Below are 22,018 nucleotides of genomic sequence, written 5' to 3'. Positions count from 1 at the left end.
GTCAACTTCTCTTCATCCCTCAATGTGGTCAGAACTCAGTGATTTCCTGGTGGAAAAATCTCTACCTGCTCCTTATATTTCTTTTTTGCAAGGCCTGTCTAGTGGCTGTAATGAGCCATATAATTGCAAGAGTCATGTTTTGGTTTTTAATCCAAGGATTCTTTTAGATAATCAGTAGTTGTTTAAAGTGTCTCAAACAAGATATGAAAGAAGTGATTGTTTTAAATTTTTCTTCTTGGGTTTAATTAAATATAAAGCTGTGACATGATATGTACAATGTAGACATTGCAAAAAAAATTGCATGTGGTCTAATCTATCTGGTACTTCAACTCTGCAACTAAAACTTGTAGAATATTCTATATAATGATCTGTTTGCAAGGATTATAAACCAATGTATTTGTAGTGGTACAGTTCCCTTATACAAAAGAGAGACACTTCGTGACTAGAGCTAGAATTAGCTTTGAATTTTTCATAAAGCCAACTGAAGAAGAAGTTTCAAGAGACTCTTTCTTTTCATTGTTAATTACTGAGTTCTTAAAAAAAAAAAAAGAAAAAGTCTTCTCTAGTCTGTATGAAAGAGTTTTATGCTTATTTTTAGTCAAACAGAGCAGTTTTTGAATGTTGCATTGACAATATGGGCTTGGTCTTTGACATTAGTTCTTCTGCAGCAAAGGTCACAAACACACCAGGGAAGTGCTTTAGGTGGGGAAAATGTTACAAACAATTCATTTCCCAAACAGCAACAGAAAGTGGCATAAAAACATGCAGATGTGTCAGTCAACTCAGACCTTACCTTTGGTGCTTTGAGCCCGTCAGTCTGGTTTTGTCACCAGACTCAGTGTGCCCTTCTGAGCTCAGCCAAAAGGCATTTTTAGCTTCTAAAAACCAGCTCTTTCACCCTCACACAATACTTCTAAGCAATATTTTTGACAAAATGGGGAAACCAGAGTCTGATGGAATGGCACAGATCTAATCCTGGTGTCAGAAGCTGTATCTTGACTTACATTAGTTCAATAATTCATAGTAAGTAGGAATCAGCAGAGCTCTGGGACATGAATTTCAGCCCAGCTGTTTGAGGCAGTGAAGAGTATTATCTGTTGCTTTTAATAACTTTTAAACCTGTAATTTTTCAGTCAAATCTGATCAAAGTACAAAAGTTCAAGTACAATTCACTGTCTTGAATTCTCATGCAAATGGGTGTTGGAGAGAGACACAGGTGGCACCCTCCTCTCCGAGGGCAGGACAGGTGGAATCCGTCCCTCAGCAAAGGCAGGGGAGGGCAGTGGGGCACTGAGCAGCTCTGGATGTGCCCTGTGCAGGGCATGTCTGTGCTCCAGGGGGTTTGGGGTAGGTGCAGGTGGGTGGTGAGGACCCCCTATCACAGGCTGCATTCACTCCAATAATCCTAAAACAGACCGGCCATTTTTAATTACAGACATTTTTTGGAAGTTTTATAACTTTTCTCCCTTAAGTGGGGTCATGAAGAAAAACACTTTGCAAGCCATCCTGCTGGCAAACGAAGCAGAGGTGCCATTTCAATCATCCATAAACCTGGATACCTCTGGTCTCCTGCTGCTCATGCCACCAGGGTCTGGCCATTGCCTCCGGTGGTCTCACCCATCCTTGAGATGGACTCTGCATCACCCACCCCGCAGCCCACCAGGAGCTGGGAGCAGCTCTGATGAAAAGACTGTAGGGCTTGTCCTGACACCTGGTGTGGGATGTGGAAAGGGAATCTCAGTGTTCCCATCTCTCCAGGCAGCTCCTCAGCTGCTCCAGGCTGTGGCAGGCCAGGGCAGTGCAGATCAGATCGCAGGCGCAGGGAACCGGAGCCAACCTTTCCTGTCCAACTTTTAAGATTGCTATCTGGGTGATTACTGAAGGCTAAGACACAATGAATAAATACATTCATGTTTCCCCACTGGAGGTTCGTGCAAAGTGCCTGGATGAAAGAAATGTTTCTTTTATAACAGAACCAGGCATGGCAGAGCTGTCAGTTTAGATAAGAATCTTCAGCCAAAGTTGGAGTGTTTTTATAATATAGCTTTATGATCTTCAATATTTTAGAGTCCCTGGACAAATGGGAGCGGCTGACAGTGGCTGATGCACTGGAACCTGTCCAGTTTGAAGATGGAGAAAAAATTGTTGTGCAGGGAGAGCCTGGTGATGACTTCTTCATTATTACAGAGGTAAGATTGGCACCCTGATAAGCTCTGTCATCTCCTGGTAAAGATCAAGGCTGTGTATTAAAGACATTTGGGTTCAGTTCAATCTCTTACTTCAGCATAAATCTAACTCCACTTAAACCAGAAGACCTACTCAAAATTCAAATGAATTCAGAGACCAGTTCCATGGAATTGTCTTAAGCTGGACAATCTTCTTTCCAGTAAATTGAAAATGCTGAGGAATTTTGAGGTGTGTCTGGTGTCTTTACTGCTTGCAGGTTTGTTTTCTACAGGAGATTTTTCTAGTTCCAAATTTCCAATACTTCAGCAGGGCTGGACAGCCACAGAGTGCATTGATTGTTGTTCCCAAAGGGACTTACAGGGGATATCACAAATGGACATCTGTAAACTGGAGCAGGAGACCTGATCAGAAAACAGATAATTTGTTCTTTCTTTGCCTTAAACTCAGTCCAAATGGTTGAGCCATCTTCTAGTTTACGCTGACACAGGCAGACAGATCTGTCAGGCAGCTGAAAATGCTGACATCTTTTTGGGAGATTTTCTGACACTTCAGTTCCACCACCTCACTTCTGCAAGCAGATGCTGACAGGGTTTCCCCCCCACCCCCACCATAAATATTTGGATCCTTGGTATCTCACACAAGTACCAAGGCACTGTGATGTACAACAAGTTACACAGAGGTATTGGAGAGACTTGGACTGAATAACAAGAGAGCATTAGGATGTGAGTGTCTATGGATTGTGAGTGTTCCCGTACAAATAGAGACCAGAAATAGCCAACATATGGCTGTGGTGACAGCTCCAGTGCACTGCCAGGCCAGGTGGTACATGGCCAGCAATGAGTTCCAGTGGTGGCACAGGAACTGGGAGGGAATTGGAGCCCCTCACTGTGGGAGAAGGTGGGTCAGAGGCGTGTAAGAAGCTGGTCATTGTGTGGCCTTGGGATTCAGTTGTACGTGCACAGAATGCATCCCAGGCTTTGCTGTGCTTGCTCCTTGTCTGTGGATATTTGGACAGGTGCCTCTATGCAAAGCAGCCAGAATTTAGTTCGTAATCAAAATCTGACACTTAAAATTCCATCCTTCTTTCCTCTTGAGTGTTGGAAATATGTATTTTATTTATGAACATAGCTTCTCTTCAATGCTCACAAAATTGTCAGTGCAAGTAACTGCACCTGTCTATCATACAGGGAAACAATTCAGAACTTTAAATATGTGACAAGCAGTGTCCCTTCAAAACAATAGTGTCAGAATAAAAGAGGCTAGATATTAGACAGGGAATCTTTTTAATTAAGAAGATATTTAGTATATAAGGAAAAATTAGGAAGTAGAAGTTTTTTCAGAAATATGGAATTTTTATTTCTCCTAGTGTTACTGAGTGTGCTGTTATTCCTTGCACCAGCAGGAGACTAGGGAAATCTAATTTTCTTAGCCATTGAATCCCATGTGGAAAATTGGCACCTTGCTTAAGTTACCAAGGGCCTTTATTTTCCCCCTCTTGCTGAAACAGCTGTTAAGACTTGAGTGGGTAGAAAAGCATTAACACTGCATTCTGTAGAAAGTATCTGCTCACCTCACCCTTCCACTGCAAACCTGACATAGTTTCTCACTTTGGAAGTTGCCTATATTTTTTTATTTTAGAGAATGAACATCCAATATCAACTATTTCTTGTGCTGCAGTAGTATTTCTGCCTGCTCCCACACAGTTTAAGCTTCGTATTTTAAACCTGATTTTTACAGGAGTTTACATCTTTGATGTTAAACTTTTCTGTAGGAAAATTGCTGCAAGTCACCAGGAACACATTATTCTACAACCTGGTTGAAAGTAGTTTTGGCTGGTTTGTTGTCACAATATGTTGAAAAGCCATTAGCTTCTTTCATATGCTTTTTGATCTTTGTGGTCTTCTAATCCAAACCACTAGAAATGCAGCCAAGTTGTTTGGCTGCTGTATATGCAGCAAACCATTTCATATATCACTGAAATGCAGCCTCCTTTGCAGCACAGCATGTCCAGTACTACAAAGCTAACTTGGCCACATGATTTTTGCACAAGGTACTCATTTACCTTTTTTTTTACTCATTTTACATTTCGATGCAGCCCAGAAAGCCCCAGTTGTTTCCTGGGCTGTGTCAAAAGCAGCGTGGCAGCAAGTCAAGGGAGGGGATGCTGCTCCTCTGCTCTGCTCTCTGTGTCCAGCTCTGGGGTCCCCTCCCCAGGGGAGGCCACTGAGATGATCAGAGGGACGGAGCCCCTCTCCTGGGAGGAAAGTCTGAGAGAACTGGGATTGCTCAGTCTGCACAAGAGAAGGCTTCAGGGTAACCACACTGTGGCCTTTCAGTAGCTGAAGGGAGCCTGCAAGAAAGATGGAGAGCCTGGAGTAACAGGGCAAGGGGGATTGGCTTCAAAATGAAAGAGATTAGGCTTAGATTAGATATCAGGAAGAAATTCTCCCCTGTGAGAGTGGTGAGGCCCTGGCACAGGTTGCCAAGAGAAGCTGTGGCTGCCCCACCCCTGGAAGTGTTCAAGGCTGGGTTGGACAGGGCTTGGAACAACCTGAACTACTGGAAGGTGCCCCTGCCCATGGCAGAGGGTGGAACGAGATGATCCTTAAGGTCACTTCCAATCCAAACCATTCTATGATTTATCATAAACCACAATCATTCATATCGTGCCTTGGACAAATCAGTTATCACTTTATAAAGCTTTGGTGCATCCCAGATATTGGTTCCAAGTGGAATCTTGTGGCTCTGAGCATAAAAACTTCTCTAAGACACCCAGGACTCACATGTGGATTTAAAACTGTTGAACTTCATGAATTAGTCATTCATTTCTGGTTAGCCTGCCCTGCTGCCTTGCTCTGTGCCATCCCTTTGGGACAGTGTAAGGACATTGGTTCTGCCCAAAGACAGCCTGGGAGTGAATTGGCACCTTCAGGATTTGCAGACTGAAGAGAAACCACTGAAACCTTTGGAAGGGAGACTGATAACCCCAGTGATGATCAGAACAGCAATTCCTGCTTCCCAAAACCTGGGATATCATCCTAGTTAGTATGGACAAGACTATTTAGTCTCCCCCTTCTATCAAGAAAGCACATTCACCTTTTCCCTGTATTTCTTACTAGAACATTTTTCTCATGGCCTTCTGTCCACCTTCCATCTCCAGTGTTGCACAGTTTATTTGGGGTGCAGGTTATTTGAGGTGCAGGCTGTGTGCATGGAAATGCTACAGTGCCTCTTGGAGAGTAAGGCTGCAGCAGGAGCTCAGCCAAATTATTAGAATAACAGAAAATTTGCAGAGGGAAGAACCACAGGAAACCAGAGCTTTTTAAGTTCACTGCTCACAAAGCTGTTTGCGGTTCATTTTTTGCTAAAAAGTCTAATGAGAAAAGTGTATACCCTGAGATTCCAGGACAGCTGCAGTTCTTCTGCCATTCTAAATCTTCACAGGCACCAGTAAGATGTTTACTTGCAGTAGTTTGGGTTCTTTTCTGTTTAAATATCAAGCAGTCTTCAACAAGATTTAGTTTTAATATTTAAAGGCTGTGCATTTTTTCCCCAGAGATAGAATTATTGTAATGTTTATACCATATTCCTTAATGTGAAGATAGGATCAGAAGTGAATGTCTGCTTACAAAAGCAAAGTAACGACTTCTGTGAGATCGATTTACTGCATTTGAAACTAGTAATTAAAAAAAAAAAATTACAAAAAAAGAAGCAGCCCTGCAGTTTCTGTATTTTCAGATATTTCCAGGTCTTACTTTCCCACTACAGTTTTCACACAACAAACTTGGGCTTTCCCAGACCAGACAGATGTGGAATGTATCTGCTGGATTCCAAGGTCATGGAATTATCCCATATGAGATTCCTGGCACAGAGGTGAAAAACTTTAAGCACCATGAAACAATTGTTGCCATAAAGAATTATATTTTGGCAAGCGTAAATCATAACAGATGTACGGTTTCTAACAAATAAATTTGCAGTTGTGTTGTGCACTGCCACACTGTGTACCCAGCAGTGGGGAGGATTTATTCATCTGACTTCAGATAACGCAAATATTTTTAGCCAGCATTTTAAAGTGGTGGATGCAAAGGCATGTGAGCTTTGTGGAGTTAAAAGTCCCTTTAAATTAAATGCCAGTTGAACAGGGGCTGGTTTTATTCCCAACTCGTGCTTTCCCACTGACTCCAGCTCAAACAGTAGTTCAAACCAGTGTAGTAGTGCTCTGAAACTGGAAAGAAAAGAGGTTTTTGCTGTTGTCTAGGTTACTGAGAAAGGTAGCGACAATAGTATTAAAAATAGCGGTTATGATCATGTACCACTCTCTTAAGTTCAGCTCCCAGCTTGGCTGGGTGGCACAGTACCTCGAAGTCTGCAAGGCAGCTGCCAAGAATGCAGGGAGCTGCAGCCTGCTGGGATTTCCAGCTGCCACCCCTCCCCTGTCAGATCGTTGGCATCACTTTGTCACGAGCGAGCGCCGTGTCCGGCGCACCGACCCTGTCACGGGACTCACCCACTGTGCTCAGGGACTCTTTGAATCTCAGCTGCACACTCAGAGCTTGCTGAGCTGCTGCCATATGGCCCTAATAGTCATAAAGTTTGACATGGTTTAAGAAAAATGTGTGCACAGACACAAACGTGCGCAGGTGGAGGAGGAGAGAGCAGCAAAAGGTTTCTAACAGAGCCCGAAGAGCACAGCTTGTAGCTGCCCTTTAAATGTGCAGCCTGTCATCTGCTCCCAGGACAGGTTGGTTGAAGTGGTGCAGAATGCATAGAAATAAATCTGCATGAGAAGTAAAACATTTCCAATTAATAGCTGGTCGAGCTGCCCAGCAATCGCATGCAGCAGCCTAAAAATAAAAGACCTAAAAATAGAAGATAATTCACAGGAGACAATTCAAGGAGAAATGGACCCATGGTGTCAAGGAGTTTGGCATTAGATTTTTGGTTTTAGTTTTAAAACCCAGCATATTTAATTGCAGATTAGTGGTAAATTACAGGGGGTTGTTGCACCCTCCTCTGCAACTCCTTTGTGAAAAGCACTTCAAAATACCTGGGGATTTGTGTTCTTCCTTATTATCCTGCTGGTCAGAGAGGAGGCATGGTCAGGGCATCTGATTTTCAGTCTCACCTGTTTGGTCTGTGGGCAGAGCATTGCCCTCCCCATTTCCCCATCAGTGGGAGCAATCCTAACAACACTTCTTAAAGGTGAACAAAAGCTTAATGGGAAAAGGCAGGAATATCTGTCGCTACTGAAACCAGGCAACAGGAATAGCAAAACTGACAAATAAGAGAAAAAACCCCCATTGATAGTGCAGAAGGCCTTTCAGAATTAATGCATAGAGCTGCCTCATGGACAGAAATGAGTGAAATTAATTGGTAATGATTAGTTTTCCAGCACTATCCTTGGCTGATCATGTTGGAAACAGCCCATTAATCCTTGGCGGGGGGGCTGTTCCTTCCATGCTGCTGTTGACATTTCAAGTCAGGGCCACAAACTGGCTCTGGTCTGGGCAGGATCCGCTGTGAGTTCTCGACGAGAGTGTACTTGAGATAGTGTCCTGTAGGTGAAATCAGTGTTTCCAGCCCCGCTGACACTCTTGGCACGCTCTGGAGCGTCTCTGCACAGATGCAGTTCAAAGCCTGTAGGTGGAACAGTGTTTGTAAACTCTTCCTGCCATGGTAACCTGCCCCTGCCTCAGAAGGGCACCCAGCCCTGCACAGAATTGGGCCTTTCTGTAGGAAAACTCGACTTGAGTCTTAAATTACACAACAAGCATCTGAAGATTTATGATTTAAAAGCTCCTTAAGAAGGAAAAGAAAAAAAAGAAGAAAAATAATAGCCCAATTGTTTCCTGCCCTAAATCGTTGCTCTTTGACATTCTAACCTAAGAGAGACCCCTTTGGCACCTACCCCTGCGACAGGCAGGAGAACTACAAAGTAAACTCCTTCCGTAGGGATAATGAAGTCACTGCCTTAGGCACACTCTGCTATCACACCTGATAATCTCTTTAAAACACTGTGCGATTAATTATTAATTAGGAAGATGAATGTTGTCTAGAAAAGGAGTTTCAAAGGCTACAAATCTGAACTGCTTAGTGTCACCAGGATTTTGTTGATACCGAAAATGTTTGTCAAAGGCAGTCTGCAGCGACTCCTAATGTACCCAATAAACAAAATACCCTGAATAAACAGAGCCAGCAGGCACCAGGGCTCTGTACTCTGCTTATTTTTAACTGCACAGACATTGTTTCCCACAGAGCTCTTACAGGAAGGGGACGTTCGATTTTCTTGATATCACCCAGTTGTGCTGGAGCAGCAGCATTTCCACTGGCCCTTCCACAGAGTTCTTCTGCGTTCAGGATCCATTTTTAATGGCCAGCTGACGTCAAAGATGGAAAGTTGGGTGTGTGATTGGGTCCCATCATGACTGGGGATGGAGGTGAAGTATTTTGCTGAGTCAAAGGGGCTAAAATGTCAGCTAAGTCCAGCTCTTGTTAAACTCAGTTTAACTTAGACTTCCATGGGCAGTGGGTCAGGCTGCATATCCATGGGATAATGTTTCCTAGGAAGCAAATGGCTGCTCCCTTTCCTCTTCCCACCAGCCATGGAGAACCTGTCAGGGACTGCAGCTTTTGGCCTTTCCTTCCAGCTCTGTCTCCAGCCCCACTAACAACCACTGCAGTGCAGTCACCTCTGGTGAATTCTGAAAAACCTGAAACCTCAGAAGTGATGTACGATGGAGCATTTTCCTACCAGTTTTGTGAAACTTTAGATTAGCCACTATTTCTAGTCTATTTTAGAGCTTTGCAGATTTTGTTCCTCATTTGTGGCAGAAACCAGGACAACTGTATGTAAATTCCGTGAGTTGCTATGAACCCAGAGAGTGGAGAATAAGATATAATCGTTTGAAAATGTACAGTTAATAAAATACTGTCAAACCCAGTCATGACTCAGTCTTGAGTCCACAACCAGAATTAAGTCCTCTTGCTTCATCCTTCTGCTAGACCATTAATGTTAGATAGCTTTTATATTAGGAAAATGAATCTTTTTGAAAAAGAGGTCTGATGGAAAGGAAAACAGCGTAAAAGCAATGTACACAGCCAATCATTTGTGATGGAAAAGAGTTTTCACCTGGATTGGCTCTCCAAATAGTTTGAGATAAATAACTTTATAAATAAATAATTTTAAGAGTTGTAATTATTGTGGTCTATAGTACTTGTAACCTTTTAGCCAGCTCATTCCTTCATACCATGAACATCTCATGAAGGTCACAGGATTTTTATCCTCACCACACCTTGTGATGAAGTGTGGGAAGCAACCTCCATGTTGCATGGTGTGATTTGAAGCACAGGGCACAAGAATTGGGATAGTTCTTCATTCCTGCTGAAAACAATCGATGGGAATTAGACACTTTGAAGGTCTGAACCTTGGTGATTTTGCTTATGGAAGGTCTAAGGCAGAGAAACAGTGGGAGCCTATGGCCAGCATCCCACCATTAATGGACCACCTTTATTCCTTTAGGTTAAATGTCACCACCCAGAAATGATGGGTGTTATTTTCTACTGCAGGTTACATGGAAGTCACTTGCACTTTGTATTGCTGGCAGAAATTTGTTGATTTCTTCCCTTGTTTTTGTAGAAAGGTCTCTTTCATAAATCACAGGTTGGCAAATAATAAAAATCCAAGATTATTTACTGGCAAAAGGAATATTTGCAGTGTCTTTGGCTACATAGTTCAAAGGGTTTGTCTTCTTTTGGAAAGCAGCCCTAGAACTGCTGATCCTTAGCTCTAACATGAAAGCTGTCCCAGGAATGATGCTATCAGCAGTCCCTGAGGGCTGAAATGGCAGCTGAGGAGTGATGTGCTGGTGGTCTTCCAGGACACTGGGAATGAGGACATTGCTTATGTCAGCACCATGAGGTACACACAGGACCTCCTGGGATCCTCTGTGTCTTTGGGATATTGATAAACTTAGGTCTTGAAGCACAGCTCCCAGGAGGATGCAGTGTAGCCACACTGCTCCCAAAGGCTTGGAAGTAGTTTTTCCCAGCCTCTTTCACACATGCTATACCCAGCATAAAAGCAATGTATCCCCGGTTCACTTTTGACATGACAACTTGTGTAGGAGTCTCCAGTCTCATTCAGCTGTAAATTAAAACATCTGATTTGTAAACCCATAAAATTTGAGTTTGTGCTGGAATGACAGACACACCCTGGGCCTGTACCGCTATGGGATATGTGGAAATCAGGGAACTCATTTGGTGTGTGGAGAAGTAAACCCCAAAGTTAGTAACTGGCAGTTTCCTTCTTAATATATGCATGCCCCATTTGAATTTGCATAAAAATCAGTGTGCAAGATTTTCTCCATGTTGAAAGCATCCTGTGGCTTTTTCCTGAGCTAATACCAGCTTTAGGGTATGGTTGGTGCTCTTTAGTCCTTCCCAGTAGTGTCTTCCTACCAGGGCAGTCTGCAAAAGCATTGGAGGTTCACAGGTAATGAAAAGCCTCTCCATGGGAGTAAGGAGAGCAGCACAGGCTGTTTACCCCTCAAGGTTTTCAGGATCCCCATAAGCTCCTCTGGCACTGGAGCCTGAGCTCACAAGCCCTTATTCAAAGCACTGAGTCAATGTGAACAAGAACTTTATGGCCCCAGGCACATTAAATCTGAACTGAAATTAAAGGCATCTGCTCTGTCAGGAGCTGGGAGCTCTGTCTTGAGGAGAGCTTCTCTGTCTTCAAGCAAAAACACTGCAGTGTAAACAAGACCTGAAATGTGGTGGTGCTCAACCTAGAGGAAGGGAAATTGAGAATTTCCCAATCCCTGCTGGAGTTCATCCCTTCCTCTGGATCATGTTAAAGCTGTCCCTTAGTGGAATAGCTTTTGTCCCTCCTCTGCAAAGATATCATTGAGTTGACTGCAGCTTTGCTGCCCTTAGGGCTCCTTCATTAGCTTTGCAGTGTGGATTTTCTGGAGCATGCAAGACCCTTCTCAGTGTGCTCCAGAATGAGGCAACTTTGAGTTTGTGAGGTTTTTCCCTTCTGAATTTCAGAATTTGGTCCTTTGAGCACATAAGATCCACCAACTGAAAGGACTCAAAGAGAGCTTTCCATGGGGGATTTTCCTGATCTCTGTGATAAACTCTCTGCTCTCCTTCCTCCAGTTTACTCCAAGTTTTATTTCTTGCTCAGAAGCTGCTGCCCTCGCTGGCCACAGCTGCTCTCCCAGCCCTGGTCACAGCATTAGTTATGAGACTTTAATGACAATGTCTGTCTCAGCCTTTTGCTTGGTCTGGTTACTTCAGCATCTACAGAATGTTTTCACAAAGAAGCAGATGGTGGTAGGAGTAATTGGGCCATAAAACAGCATTAACAGCTAAAAACGATTTTCACCAGAAAGGATTTTGCGGGCAGGGTGAGGGAGGTTCAGCACTGTTTTCGTGTTTTCTCTGCCATACATTCACCCCTGCCCTGGCTGTAGGTGGTAGCTCTCTGCTTCCAGGAGATGAGCCCTGTCAGGTCAGACACAAATATGAACAGTTGATGAATAACCCATTATAAAGTCACTTTTATGTTGACTCAGTGGACGTTTCCTGGCTTCAGAGAGAGTCAAGATAATGGCTAGCTTTGTAGAAAGAAAGAATCTCTAAAATGCAACATTTTTTTTCCTTTGTGACTTTTATTGCTTTGTACGCTGACATGTCTGAGGGAGAAAAACAGGGCCTTGTTGCCAATAATCCACAGCGCTTGGCACAGACGGTCTTTAAAATCTGGCACCAGGATGAATATTAATTCAGTTGTTTTCCCACAGAAGCTACTGATTAGTCAAGGCCAAGTATCCCTGAGATGATTCATTAAAACCAACATCTGAGCCCACCTTTACTGAGTAGCTCTGCTTCTTGTCACCCCTGCAACAGGTGACTGAATGTGTAATGGAAGGGGCGACCAAAATCCCAGAATGGGGTAAAGATAAAAATGCAGAGGAACCCCAAAGGCTGTGGTGCAACTGCTTCCCAGCTTTCTGGGCATGGAGCCAGGACAACCAGCCAAGGAGGATCACACCCCAGGCAAGGGGCTCCTCCCATGGCTCAGAGCTGGCATCCTTATTCCTCTGTCACCATCCCCTTGCTCCCAGGATTCCCACTCCCAGTTGGCAACTGGTGGTTTGAAGAAGTGTGGGACTACCATGGTGCTGGGGCTGTGGTGTCCCTCTGTCTGATGATGGGGGATGATGATGGTGGTGATGAAGTCGTGAGTCCCCCAATGTGTGGATATGCTCCTACTGGACACCTGCGTGGTCTAGCCAGATGTTAGCTCTGCTGCTGTGGCTCAAGGGCAACAAGTTGAAGTCAATATATTATCAAACTTAAAGTTTTGCTCCTGTAAAGTCTTTCAACAGGAAAGGCTTAACAACAACAACAAAAAAAAAAACCCAATTTTTTCTTCTTTGTGCAAAACCCACTTTATTTCACCTGAGTATTGCAGGGGGTCTCCATGTACAAAGCAAATTGCACTTGGTGCAATTTCTTTTGGCTTTTCACTGTATTTACTGGTCTCTGTCTGTCTGAATCTTGACTTCTTCCACTTAATAACAACATTTGTTTCACTTCAAGAAGAATACATAGGTACAGCACAGGTTTAATGCAGGCTGTATCAAAGAAACATTGAATGGAAAGATTGTCCAAGGTACTGTAATAGGAGGATGAACAAAATGACTGAAAAGGTCTTCCCGTGTCAGACATCTATGATTTTAAATACTGAACGATCAAGACAAAGGCATTTCCTGGTGATTAATGATGGGCTGGGTGTAGTCATGTCTGGGCCTTAACCCTGGCCTCCTGTATATCCCTAGGAAATGCCCTGTGGCTTAGTTCTTTCTGCTGTTTTAAGCTACACTTGGCTTATGATTGATTGTCATTTTTAAAAGTACCCTAATGTTTGTGGCTATTTTGGTGACTGCTCTAGACAGCTTTGTTCCTCTCTCCCAGGTCTGGGTGTTATTCCTAAACCAGTAGTCCTAAACTAATATAAACATGTCTGAATAGCAAAGAGCTGGGAGTTCAGGCATATGTAGGGCAGTCTGATGCAGGTGTGATATAAAACACACAGCAAACTGCAGGTTGTTTGATATCAGTCACGGCTGTAGAGACGATGTCCAGGACCTCTGCCAGCTGGGCAGTGACAGGTGCTTTCCATCTTTGCTAAAATGTGATGTGCTGCTGAGAATGATGGCCAATAAGATTAATGTTATATTGACAATGTAGTGATGATCACTGCCAGTGTAAAGGTGCTTTTGGCAGCACAGCTCTCTTAAGGAGGCTGGATGGGTATCAGGGTGCACAGCTCGTTACTCTAACATTGCCTTTAGAGCTTCTCTGACCTTGCATTATTAATCCTAACCCCATTCCCAAGGTGCTGGCTTCCTGAAGGTCCCCTGAAATCAGTGCAACTCCAAATGTACTGAGTCACAGCCAAATTAAAAAAGCTGGATGTGTAAAATGTTGCATATTTGTTCTCAAAAGCTCTCAGCAGCTCATTACCTTGGGCACTGCCTTGTGCTGTATTTGTAGTGGATCCTAATGGATGCAGAAAAGAACTGACTTGCTGGAGATAAGCAAAGCAAACAGCCACCACTCTTCCAGGCAGTGCAAACCTGGAGCTGCTCTGGCAGCCAGGTCCCACCATCACAACTGGCGCATCAGGAGGGATAGCCATGAGAGGAGAGTTTTCCAAACGGGACCAAAGTTGTTTGAGGTTTCACATCAGACAACTGAGCTGATTTGTATTTTAAAGTGGAGGGTGAAGCATTGGCTGAAAGATCTCCCAGATTCACAAGGAAATCAGTATTTCATAGAATCACAGAATGGTATGGCTTGGAAGGGACCTTAAATATCAGCTAATTCCAGCTCCCGGGAATTTCCAGGAATTTTGTAGCATTTTGAGCTTTTGGCTCTCTTTAAATTAAGTTAATGATTTGGAGGTGCTCTAGGAAGCAGATATGATTAAATAAGGTGCAACTTAATATGGTTGTAGCTGTTACAGTGTAAGAACATGGCCCAGACAGTGTTTGTAGATAGGTGAATGGTGGATTTTATTAGATATACCTGGAAGACAGACATGTGCCCAAGAGCTCTCCTCTCTTTTTCTAGCTCTGCTTGTTGATCTAATAAAATATATTACTTCCACAAACCTCATCTTGCCTGCAATTAAATGAAATCCTCCCAGAATCACACTGTGGGACAGATCTTTGAATTCATTTCAGATCTGCTGCAGCTCCATCCAGTCCCTCTGCTTCGCCGTGGGAGCAGCAGCATTTTGTGCCACTGCACAGCCCCTTCCTTCGCCTTTTGTAGTAACTGTGCAAAGATTTAATAGCAACACATTAATGAGGGTTTGTGTGGCTGTGGAGTGAGGGGAAACTTATCTTTTGAACGTGTGAATTATGGAGTGTGCGGATTAACAAAGTGAGAAAGAGCAAAGGTATGTTCAGAGCTGCCATTGATGGAGTTAATGGCAACTGCAGATGGATCAGCCTGACCTTTCCATCTCTCATTCCACACACTGCACTGCCCTTTGTGCTGGGTGGTGAAGAGGAAAATAAAATAGGCTACAAAAACTTTCTAAGCTCAAAACTAGGATAAAAATGTCACATTTCAAGGCCATGGGGAAAAAAAGTCACCTGTGCTTTTTTAGAAAAAGCAGTAAGTAAAAAAAGTATGAAATTAAACTGGAAATATAAAGTAGTAACTTCCTGATTATGAAAACTGGAATTATTTTCTTATAATTTTAATAACTTCTCCTTTTTAATAATTATCCTTTATCCCAAATGGAGCCTCACTATATGTTTTATTGATGGCTATATCTTTAAAATGAGTGGTTAGACCAGCAAGACCAAACAATCAGTACGACTGACTTTTAAACCAAAAAGTTTCTAAAACAGTGCAGGGTTTCCCATCGCACCCCCTGCCCCTGGTGAAGCCCACCCTGCACTGCCTGTCCCACCAAGGGGTAACAGAGGCTACCACATTTTGCCTTGTGCTGCCTGGGATGATCCCATCTGATCCACTGAGCTGGAATAGAGGAAAAAAATACAGGATTTCAGTTTTTAGCACCATGAATCATACTTGCCTTTTGTAGCCAGGCTCCTTAGGCCAACTGCTGGCTATAGGATTCATACCTAAATATAAAAACAGGGCTCCTGAAGCAATGAGTGCCCTTAAGACTCTGTGGGATAAGGCCTGGGAATCCCAGTGTTGATCCAGATGGGCCATTGTCTTCACGCTGTAGAATGTCTCCCTCATCTTTCTGTAGGGTCTGAGAGTTTACAAGTGAAACATCTATCAAAATCTCATTACTTTGGAGAGGATGGGAGCTCATGGATTATAAACCCTAATTTATTTTTTATATCTTAAATCATCATGCCATATCTAAGGCATAAATTTTTGCAAAACAAACTGCTGAAGCATTTTGAAGGAGTTGAATAAACACTCCCAGCACTGCTCCAGAGCAGTGCCAAAGGGAGCAGGCAGGTGCGTGGGGTGAGGATGGCAGAGAGGTGCTGATGGCACAGTGCTTTGAGAACTCCTACTCTTGTTGTTTTTGCAATAGGATGCTCGTATTTACTTGGAGGAAAGCAGAGAAGGTTAATGCTATCAGTTTCTGGGAATACAGGCACTCCCCAGTGACTGAAAGAGAATATTCCTGGATCCCCCAAGACCATAATTTCACTCCCAAGTGTCTGCTAGCAGAAAGACATGCCTGTCTGCCTTCAGTTTAATATCATCACAAAGGGCTGATTTATTAAATGGTGTCAACCTTCTCAACAGTCTTCGAGCTCGTGCTCTGTAGGGTTTGCTTGGTGGTGTAGGAGGCTGAAATGGGTATCAGTGTACACGGCAGTATTTTAAGTTGAGCAGCACTAAGCAGCCTGATCCTGCAAATCTAGGATCATGCAGCTTGTTTCAGAGATTCATCTTGCCAAGTTTTGTGTGTCATTTAAGGAGAAGTCTTTCCCACAGAGACAAAATGCATTTGGGAGTGAGAGTGATGTGTCCCTGAATCCTTGCTAGATAATGCCCTTACCTCCTGGGACAGGGCCCAGAGGATTTATTCAGTCCTATCCTTTGTGGGAGGTGGGGTTTCCTAAAGCACAAGAAGGACAGAAAGCTCAGAAACTCTATCAGAAGGATGTGACAAGTAAAATAAAATTTAAAACGGCCACAAAACTTGGGATGAGGGCAAGGGTAGAGGTCAAAATTGAATTCATGACAACTTTATCAGATATATGGCTAATGAAGGCCTGCTTCTGTAGTATTTTATACTGTATTATTTTGTTCTGTAATATTTTATTTTATTCTTCATTATTTTATTTCTGTATTATTTTTGCCCCATTTATACTGTTTGCTTACAGTTGGACTCCTTCTCTACCACAGTCAGAATAGTGCTGATTCCAGAGATAAGACACACAAAGTGAAGGTGATACAGACAGGCAATTATAAAAACATCTTTGTTTCACGGGGTGGACAGCCTTCCCGTGAAGGTCACTCTGACAATGTTCCAGGATGTATTGTGGAGCTGGTGGCTGGTGCAACGAGGGGCCAAGCACTGTAATCAGAGCTGACATCTGGGTGCTCACTGTCAGGGCTTCAGGAAACTTGTTTTGCTCTGTGATAGACCTGCTCTCACTGGGCAACGGGAAAAGCCTATGTGACTGTTAAAACAAGAGTGGAAAAAATATGGATCTGGAATATGCATTGCTTTATCCTGCCAAGCCAAGTGTTTATTGTGGAGGCCAGACACATCTGTCCTTCTCCAGCAGATATGGTGTTTCTTGGATTAAAAAGGCTGACTGTAGTGGAACAGTGGAAGAAATTGCTTCAGAAGGCTGACTTATTGGAGTCCTGTATCACATGGACCCTGTCAGAAAAATATTAACCACAATAAAAGCTGACACTCGGGGAGATGAAAGCAATATTGCTTGACATTGTGATTACCTTTATAGCAACGTGCTGAAGGTGAGCAGTGGGGAATTGAGTCCTTTCTTCATTTGACCTGGGTGGTCACTATGATTACTTCAGGGACTTTTTTTTGTTTTATGTAATAAAACATCTGTAATAAAAGATTTTTTTAAAAAATTGGCTTTAGGAAAGGAACTGGAGAGACATGGATTGCAGACAGCTATTTGGGTCAAGGGGTGAGGTTTTTGCCAGGCTCCAGATGGAGATAGAGAGGAGGACAGGGGCTGGAAGTGACTCTGAAGCTGAATCCATCTACACTGCACAGGTAATGAGTACAGCACCAATTTAGTGAGCTGCACCTGATCCAAAGTTTGGCAAGAGAGAGCTCAATGCAGGCATTACTCCCTGTGTGGGGTATTTCTGAGAATGCTGCTTGTGAATGTGGGTCTGTTCTGAAAGCTGCAGCAAGTGTGAATAACAACACTCATCACACTATCTCTGCACTTTCATGCCCTTGCAGATTTACTGGAAGATCTTGGAAAACCACAGCTTTGGTGGAACAATTTAGTTATATCAAGGATAAGGATTTTTTTTTTGGCAACTTGACAGAAGAAATAAGATTTACCTCCTGGAGGTGAACAAGTTTGTTTTGGTGGAAGGAGGCTGCAGGATATTTGCAGCCAGTGAATGTTCACTGAATACTCTGCACTGGAGGGAGGTTTATTTTTTCAGTTAAAATCAAAATAGGTTAACATTTGGCCTTTCCCTATGCTTTTGGTTTAGACTCAGAAGATATTCTCATATGTTACTGTAATTTTTTTCCAGAAAAGCAGATATCTACTCTGTTCCTCTGCAGAAGCTTTATGCCACAATAATTTAAAATTTCCTCCAGGTCAGAATATTTCTGCATGTAAAACCTCTTTGAAGGTTTAAATAGATTGTAACTGAGTTTTGACATGTATTAGCACGTGTCAGGTACAGCAGTTATTAAGGGTAGTGGAGACAAGGCACATTCCATCTCTCCAGAGACTGACTCGCAGGTGTCCAGATCACTACAGGCCACGAGCGGACAAAGCCACTAAAAAAAAAAAATCACCCTTTGTTACAACAAGCACTAAAAACTCCTTTTACCAAGGAATAAGCTCTAGTTACAGCTTAAAAAATCATGTTTCAGTGTTGTGACTGGGAAAATTGCCTTTTTATTCCTTTTAATGTATATCTTTTCTGTGTCTCTTGTAAGGTTCTGCATCCACCCAGAACATATTTTAAAATTATATTAAAGCATACATTTACATTAAAGCATGATGTGCATTAGTTAAAGAGGAGTTCCTGCGTTCTGTCCTGTTCCTCTCCTCTTTATGAGCTGAATATGTCTGCAATTCATAACAGAGAAATTTTTTGATGGACTTTTTTTTTTAATCCTTTAATTCCTTTCATTCATACACCAGAAAGGAGTGTGATGTGCAAAAGGAAATACTGAGGACTGGGTACTTTTTAAATCAGAACAGGTTTGAGCAAAGCCAGCTGACTGCCTGCCCCTCTCTTCCCAGGGTACAGCCTCCGTCCTGCAGCGCAGGTCCGACAACGAGGAGTACGTTGAAGTTGGAAGACTTGGTCCATCAGATTATTTTGGTAAGAAAATTCAGCTAAGCATGGTTCAGAAAGACAGGCACGTCTGGGTCAAGTACTTATTGTCTTAATTAGTGTTCCACTCTTACATGCAAGGGGTTATGCGTAGGTCAGCCGCTGCTCTCAGCGATGCTCACAGATTTCAGGGAAGCTGAATCCATTCCTTGGTTTGCACCCGTGTAGCTGATGGGAGACAGATCCAGAATCAGCAAAACAGTCTGAAAGCATTTGTTTTCAAAGGCATTTTACACGCATGCATTATGCATGTGCAATGCATTTGTACTGTCAACAGAATTATGTAAAGTGTCTATCAAGAGATATATAAAGGGAGATGTTCTACAAGCAGAGCGACTGGATGGTGCAATATGCACCCTCTGAAAGAGAGCAGGGCGTGTGACAGCGTGTTGTCTCTGTTTCCAGGTGAGATAGCCTTGCTGCTCAACCGGCCCCGGGCGGCCACGGTGGTGGCACGTGGACCCCTCAAGTGTGTGAAGCTGGACCGGCCCCGCTTCGAACGAGTGCTCGGGCCCTGCTCCGAAATCCTCAAGAGAAACATTCAGAGATACAACAGCTTCATTTCGCTCACTGTCTAAATGATTCCTCTGGAAAGCTGCCTTTGTGTGACCTTGTGCACTTAAAATTTGCTCTGTGCAGCTCCATAGCTTTATGAAGAAAAAAAAATAAGAAGTGTGCATTTTATGTGTATTTTTTTCTGTTTATGTCTCGTAGTGGACGTCAGCACAAATCTCATGTATGATGGAAGTGGAAGGATAACTGTCTGGATAAGACTAGCTTTGGGGCAGATTGGGGCTCTTTTGGGCTCTTGGCTTGCAGACAAGGTTTTTACCTATTGTTGGTTCATATTGCTTAAAACTGTGGGTTCAACTATTTAAAATGCATATGAATTTCTGTTTCCTTTATTATCTTTAAAGCTGGTCTTATTCACCTTTTGTTCTTTGATCAAGTGATGTGAAAGGTGTCCCTGCCCATGGCAGGGGGTTGGGACTCGATGTCCTTTCAGGTCCCTCCCAACCCAAACCAGTCTGTGATTCTGTGATCTCTCTCTGCCTGTCACTTCTGAAAGACTTTTCACTGGTTATAGACTGGAGAGGGTTCTGAAATCCCATGGGATGAGTGGCAGTCTCATTCATGAGATGCAGTTTAAGAGGGAAGGTTGGAGGAAGGTTTTGATCATTCCAGCAAGCCAGGGAAAAGCAAAGCTCTTGAGTGATTTTGTTTGTGGCTTAGATATAGGGGCCATATTCTTCCGTATCACCCTTTTCAGTCTGCTTTGTAGGATATGCTCAGGCAAACAGCCTGCTCCAGTCTTCTGGGTGAAGAGGTCAAGGGACAGTGTTTTGTAAGAATTCAAATGGAGCCTTTAAGGACCTAAGTTATTTGTCCTCAGCTTTTTTCAAATGAGGGTTTACATTAGAGTCCTTAGAAGTCCAGTGGGAGCTTCTCTGCTGAATTAAGTTGGCTTCAAAACTCAGCAGAGTGTCCTCAGCCACTTCTCTGAACATTATATGAAATGCTGAAGAGATGGTGCCAGGTGCACTTCAGGGACAAATACAGCAGCTTGTTTTTAATAAGGTCCACTTAATTAAATTCAAATGTCTTTCTTCTACTATATGACTAAATTTTAGAATTTTTAAAAATTTTCTGAAAGCCAAATAAGTGCTTCAAAATGCTGCTTCTCCTCCAAAAGACAGGTATTGTGCAACAGAGCACCAGGATCCTGGAGCCCAGGTCCCTCCAGGTGCTTCACAGCCTTGCTGGCAGTCGTTGCTGCCCTGCCTATACATGGGGCTCCTCCTGAATGGAGCTTTTTGCAGATCCCTCAAGGCTGAGGATCTTCACAGTCCTCAAGGATGGGATCATTTGGATTATGCTTTACAGAGCTTTACCTTTGCAGGTAAACTTGTGTCATAGGTTAGCCAGCACCAGCAAAGCTCTGCGTCTCAGCCACCCTCAACAGCACTGCCTGCTCTTCAGTTGGGCCAAAACTCCATTTCTTCTTTACAATGACATTCTTCTGAGTAAATACAAACTTTCTGTACCTTTTACATGCCAAAGGTTATGCAGTGAAATATGACAGCAATCTCCTTTTTGAAACTAGAGGTGTAGGTGAACTTGGCTAAATGGCTAAAATGAGTCCTACTGACACACAATATGCTTTCTTCTTTGGAATTAACAGATACTAATTGGACACTTTCCTGTTGACTCCCACCAAGGGCCCAATATTCCAGTAGCTGCCCGCAGTGGTTCTCACAGAGCTAAAAAGCTTCTCAGCTTCATGCTCTTCTCATCACTTAAAGGTGCTTAATTTATTTCAGCATAATTTCAGTGGTCCCGTTAGTGTATATTCGTTGCTGCTATTTATGATGATTATGTTATGCTTCTTGCATGTGTTATTAAATATGACCATTCACAGTTTCCAACCTTGCAATTTTTATCACGTACATTTATATAGGCAGACCCCCATTCTATATAGATAGGTCAATGTATATGCACTTGGTTATTTGCTGCACTGTTTTTGTATTCTCTTGTGCAATTTTTAAAAGAAATATTTTTTAAAGGTTACCAGTCACTCAAGTATGTTCTTTTACCTGTTGCATTTCTGTTGTGTTGGTAAAAAAATTGTGAGTGTTTCGCATATTATGCAGGACACATCTCTTGTCAAACACCAAGTATTAGCCTCACTGTTTAGAAGTTACTCGAGCACACAGACACACTGCAGATTCTTTGCTTTAAACCTTTACAGCTCATGGAAAATACGTTTGAATTATGGTTCTGTTATAAGCAGTCTCAAGAGAAATGTAACTGTCTAACACCAGGATTCCTGTGCTTTAAGTGGAACAAAATGATATTCAGTGACATTTTGAAGATAATTGTAATATTTGCAGTGGATGATGGGACAGGATTATGGTATGAATAAAATTCTTCTACGTTATAAGTGGCCATTGTGGGTTTATTGCTAATGGAAGTCTGTGTGAGTAGATGTCATGTTCCAGTTAAAATCTGCATATCATCAAGACTTTGAGCACTACTGAAAATAATCAGATGCAAAGGGACAAAAAATAGACCAAGATTCCCAGTGCTATATATAGTAATGGAAACCAAACTGGTTTTGTGGAGGATTAGCATGAAGGAAAAAAATTTATCTGTTTAAATGTAACCATATATGTCTATATAAATAAATAGAGGCCCAAGGTGTCTCTGGGACCTTCCTGTTGCTGTCCAGGTGCCA

The 22,018-nt window shown here is 42.8% G+C and overlaps 1 protein-coding gene across 1 annotated transcript in view; it reads left to right on the top strand.

The window, feature by feature from the left end:
- Positions 1-21,721, top strand: part of PRKAR1B (protein kinase cAMP-dependent type I regulatory subunit beta) — a 92,173-nt gene extending 70,452 nt beyond the window's left edge. Inside the window, exons 9-11 of the mRNA XM_032125809.1 lie at positions 2,068-2,189; positions 18,690-18,771; positions 19,189-21,721. Of these exons, the coding sequence (XP_031981700.1) occupies positions 2,068-2,189; positions 18,690-18,771; positions 19,189-19,361 (377 nt within the window). The 3' untranslated portion in view covers positions 19,362-21,721. The remainder of the gene's footprint in view (positions 1-2,067; positions 2,190-18,689; positions 18,772-19,188) is intronic.
- Positions 21,722-22,018: the final 297 nt, after the last annotated feature.

Source organism: Corvus moneduloides, chromosome 16, assembly GCF_009650955.1.
Source record: "Corvus moneduloides isolate bCorMon1 chromosome 16, bCorMon1.pri, whole genome shotgun sequence".
NCBI classification, from domain to species: Eukaryota; Metazoa; Chordata; class Aves; order Passeriformes; family Corvidae; genus Corvus; species Corvus moneduloides.
Note: the sequence above shows the minus strand (reverse complement) of the source record. Positions and strands in the feature narration are given on the sequence as shown.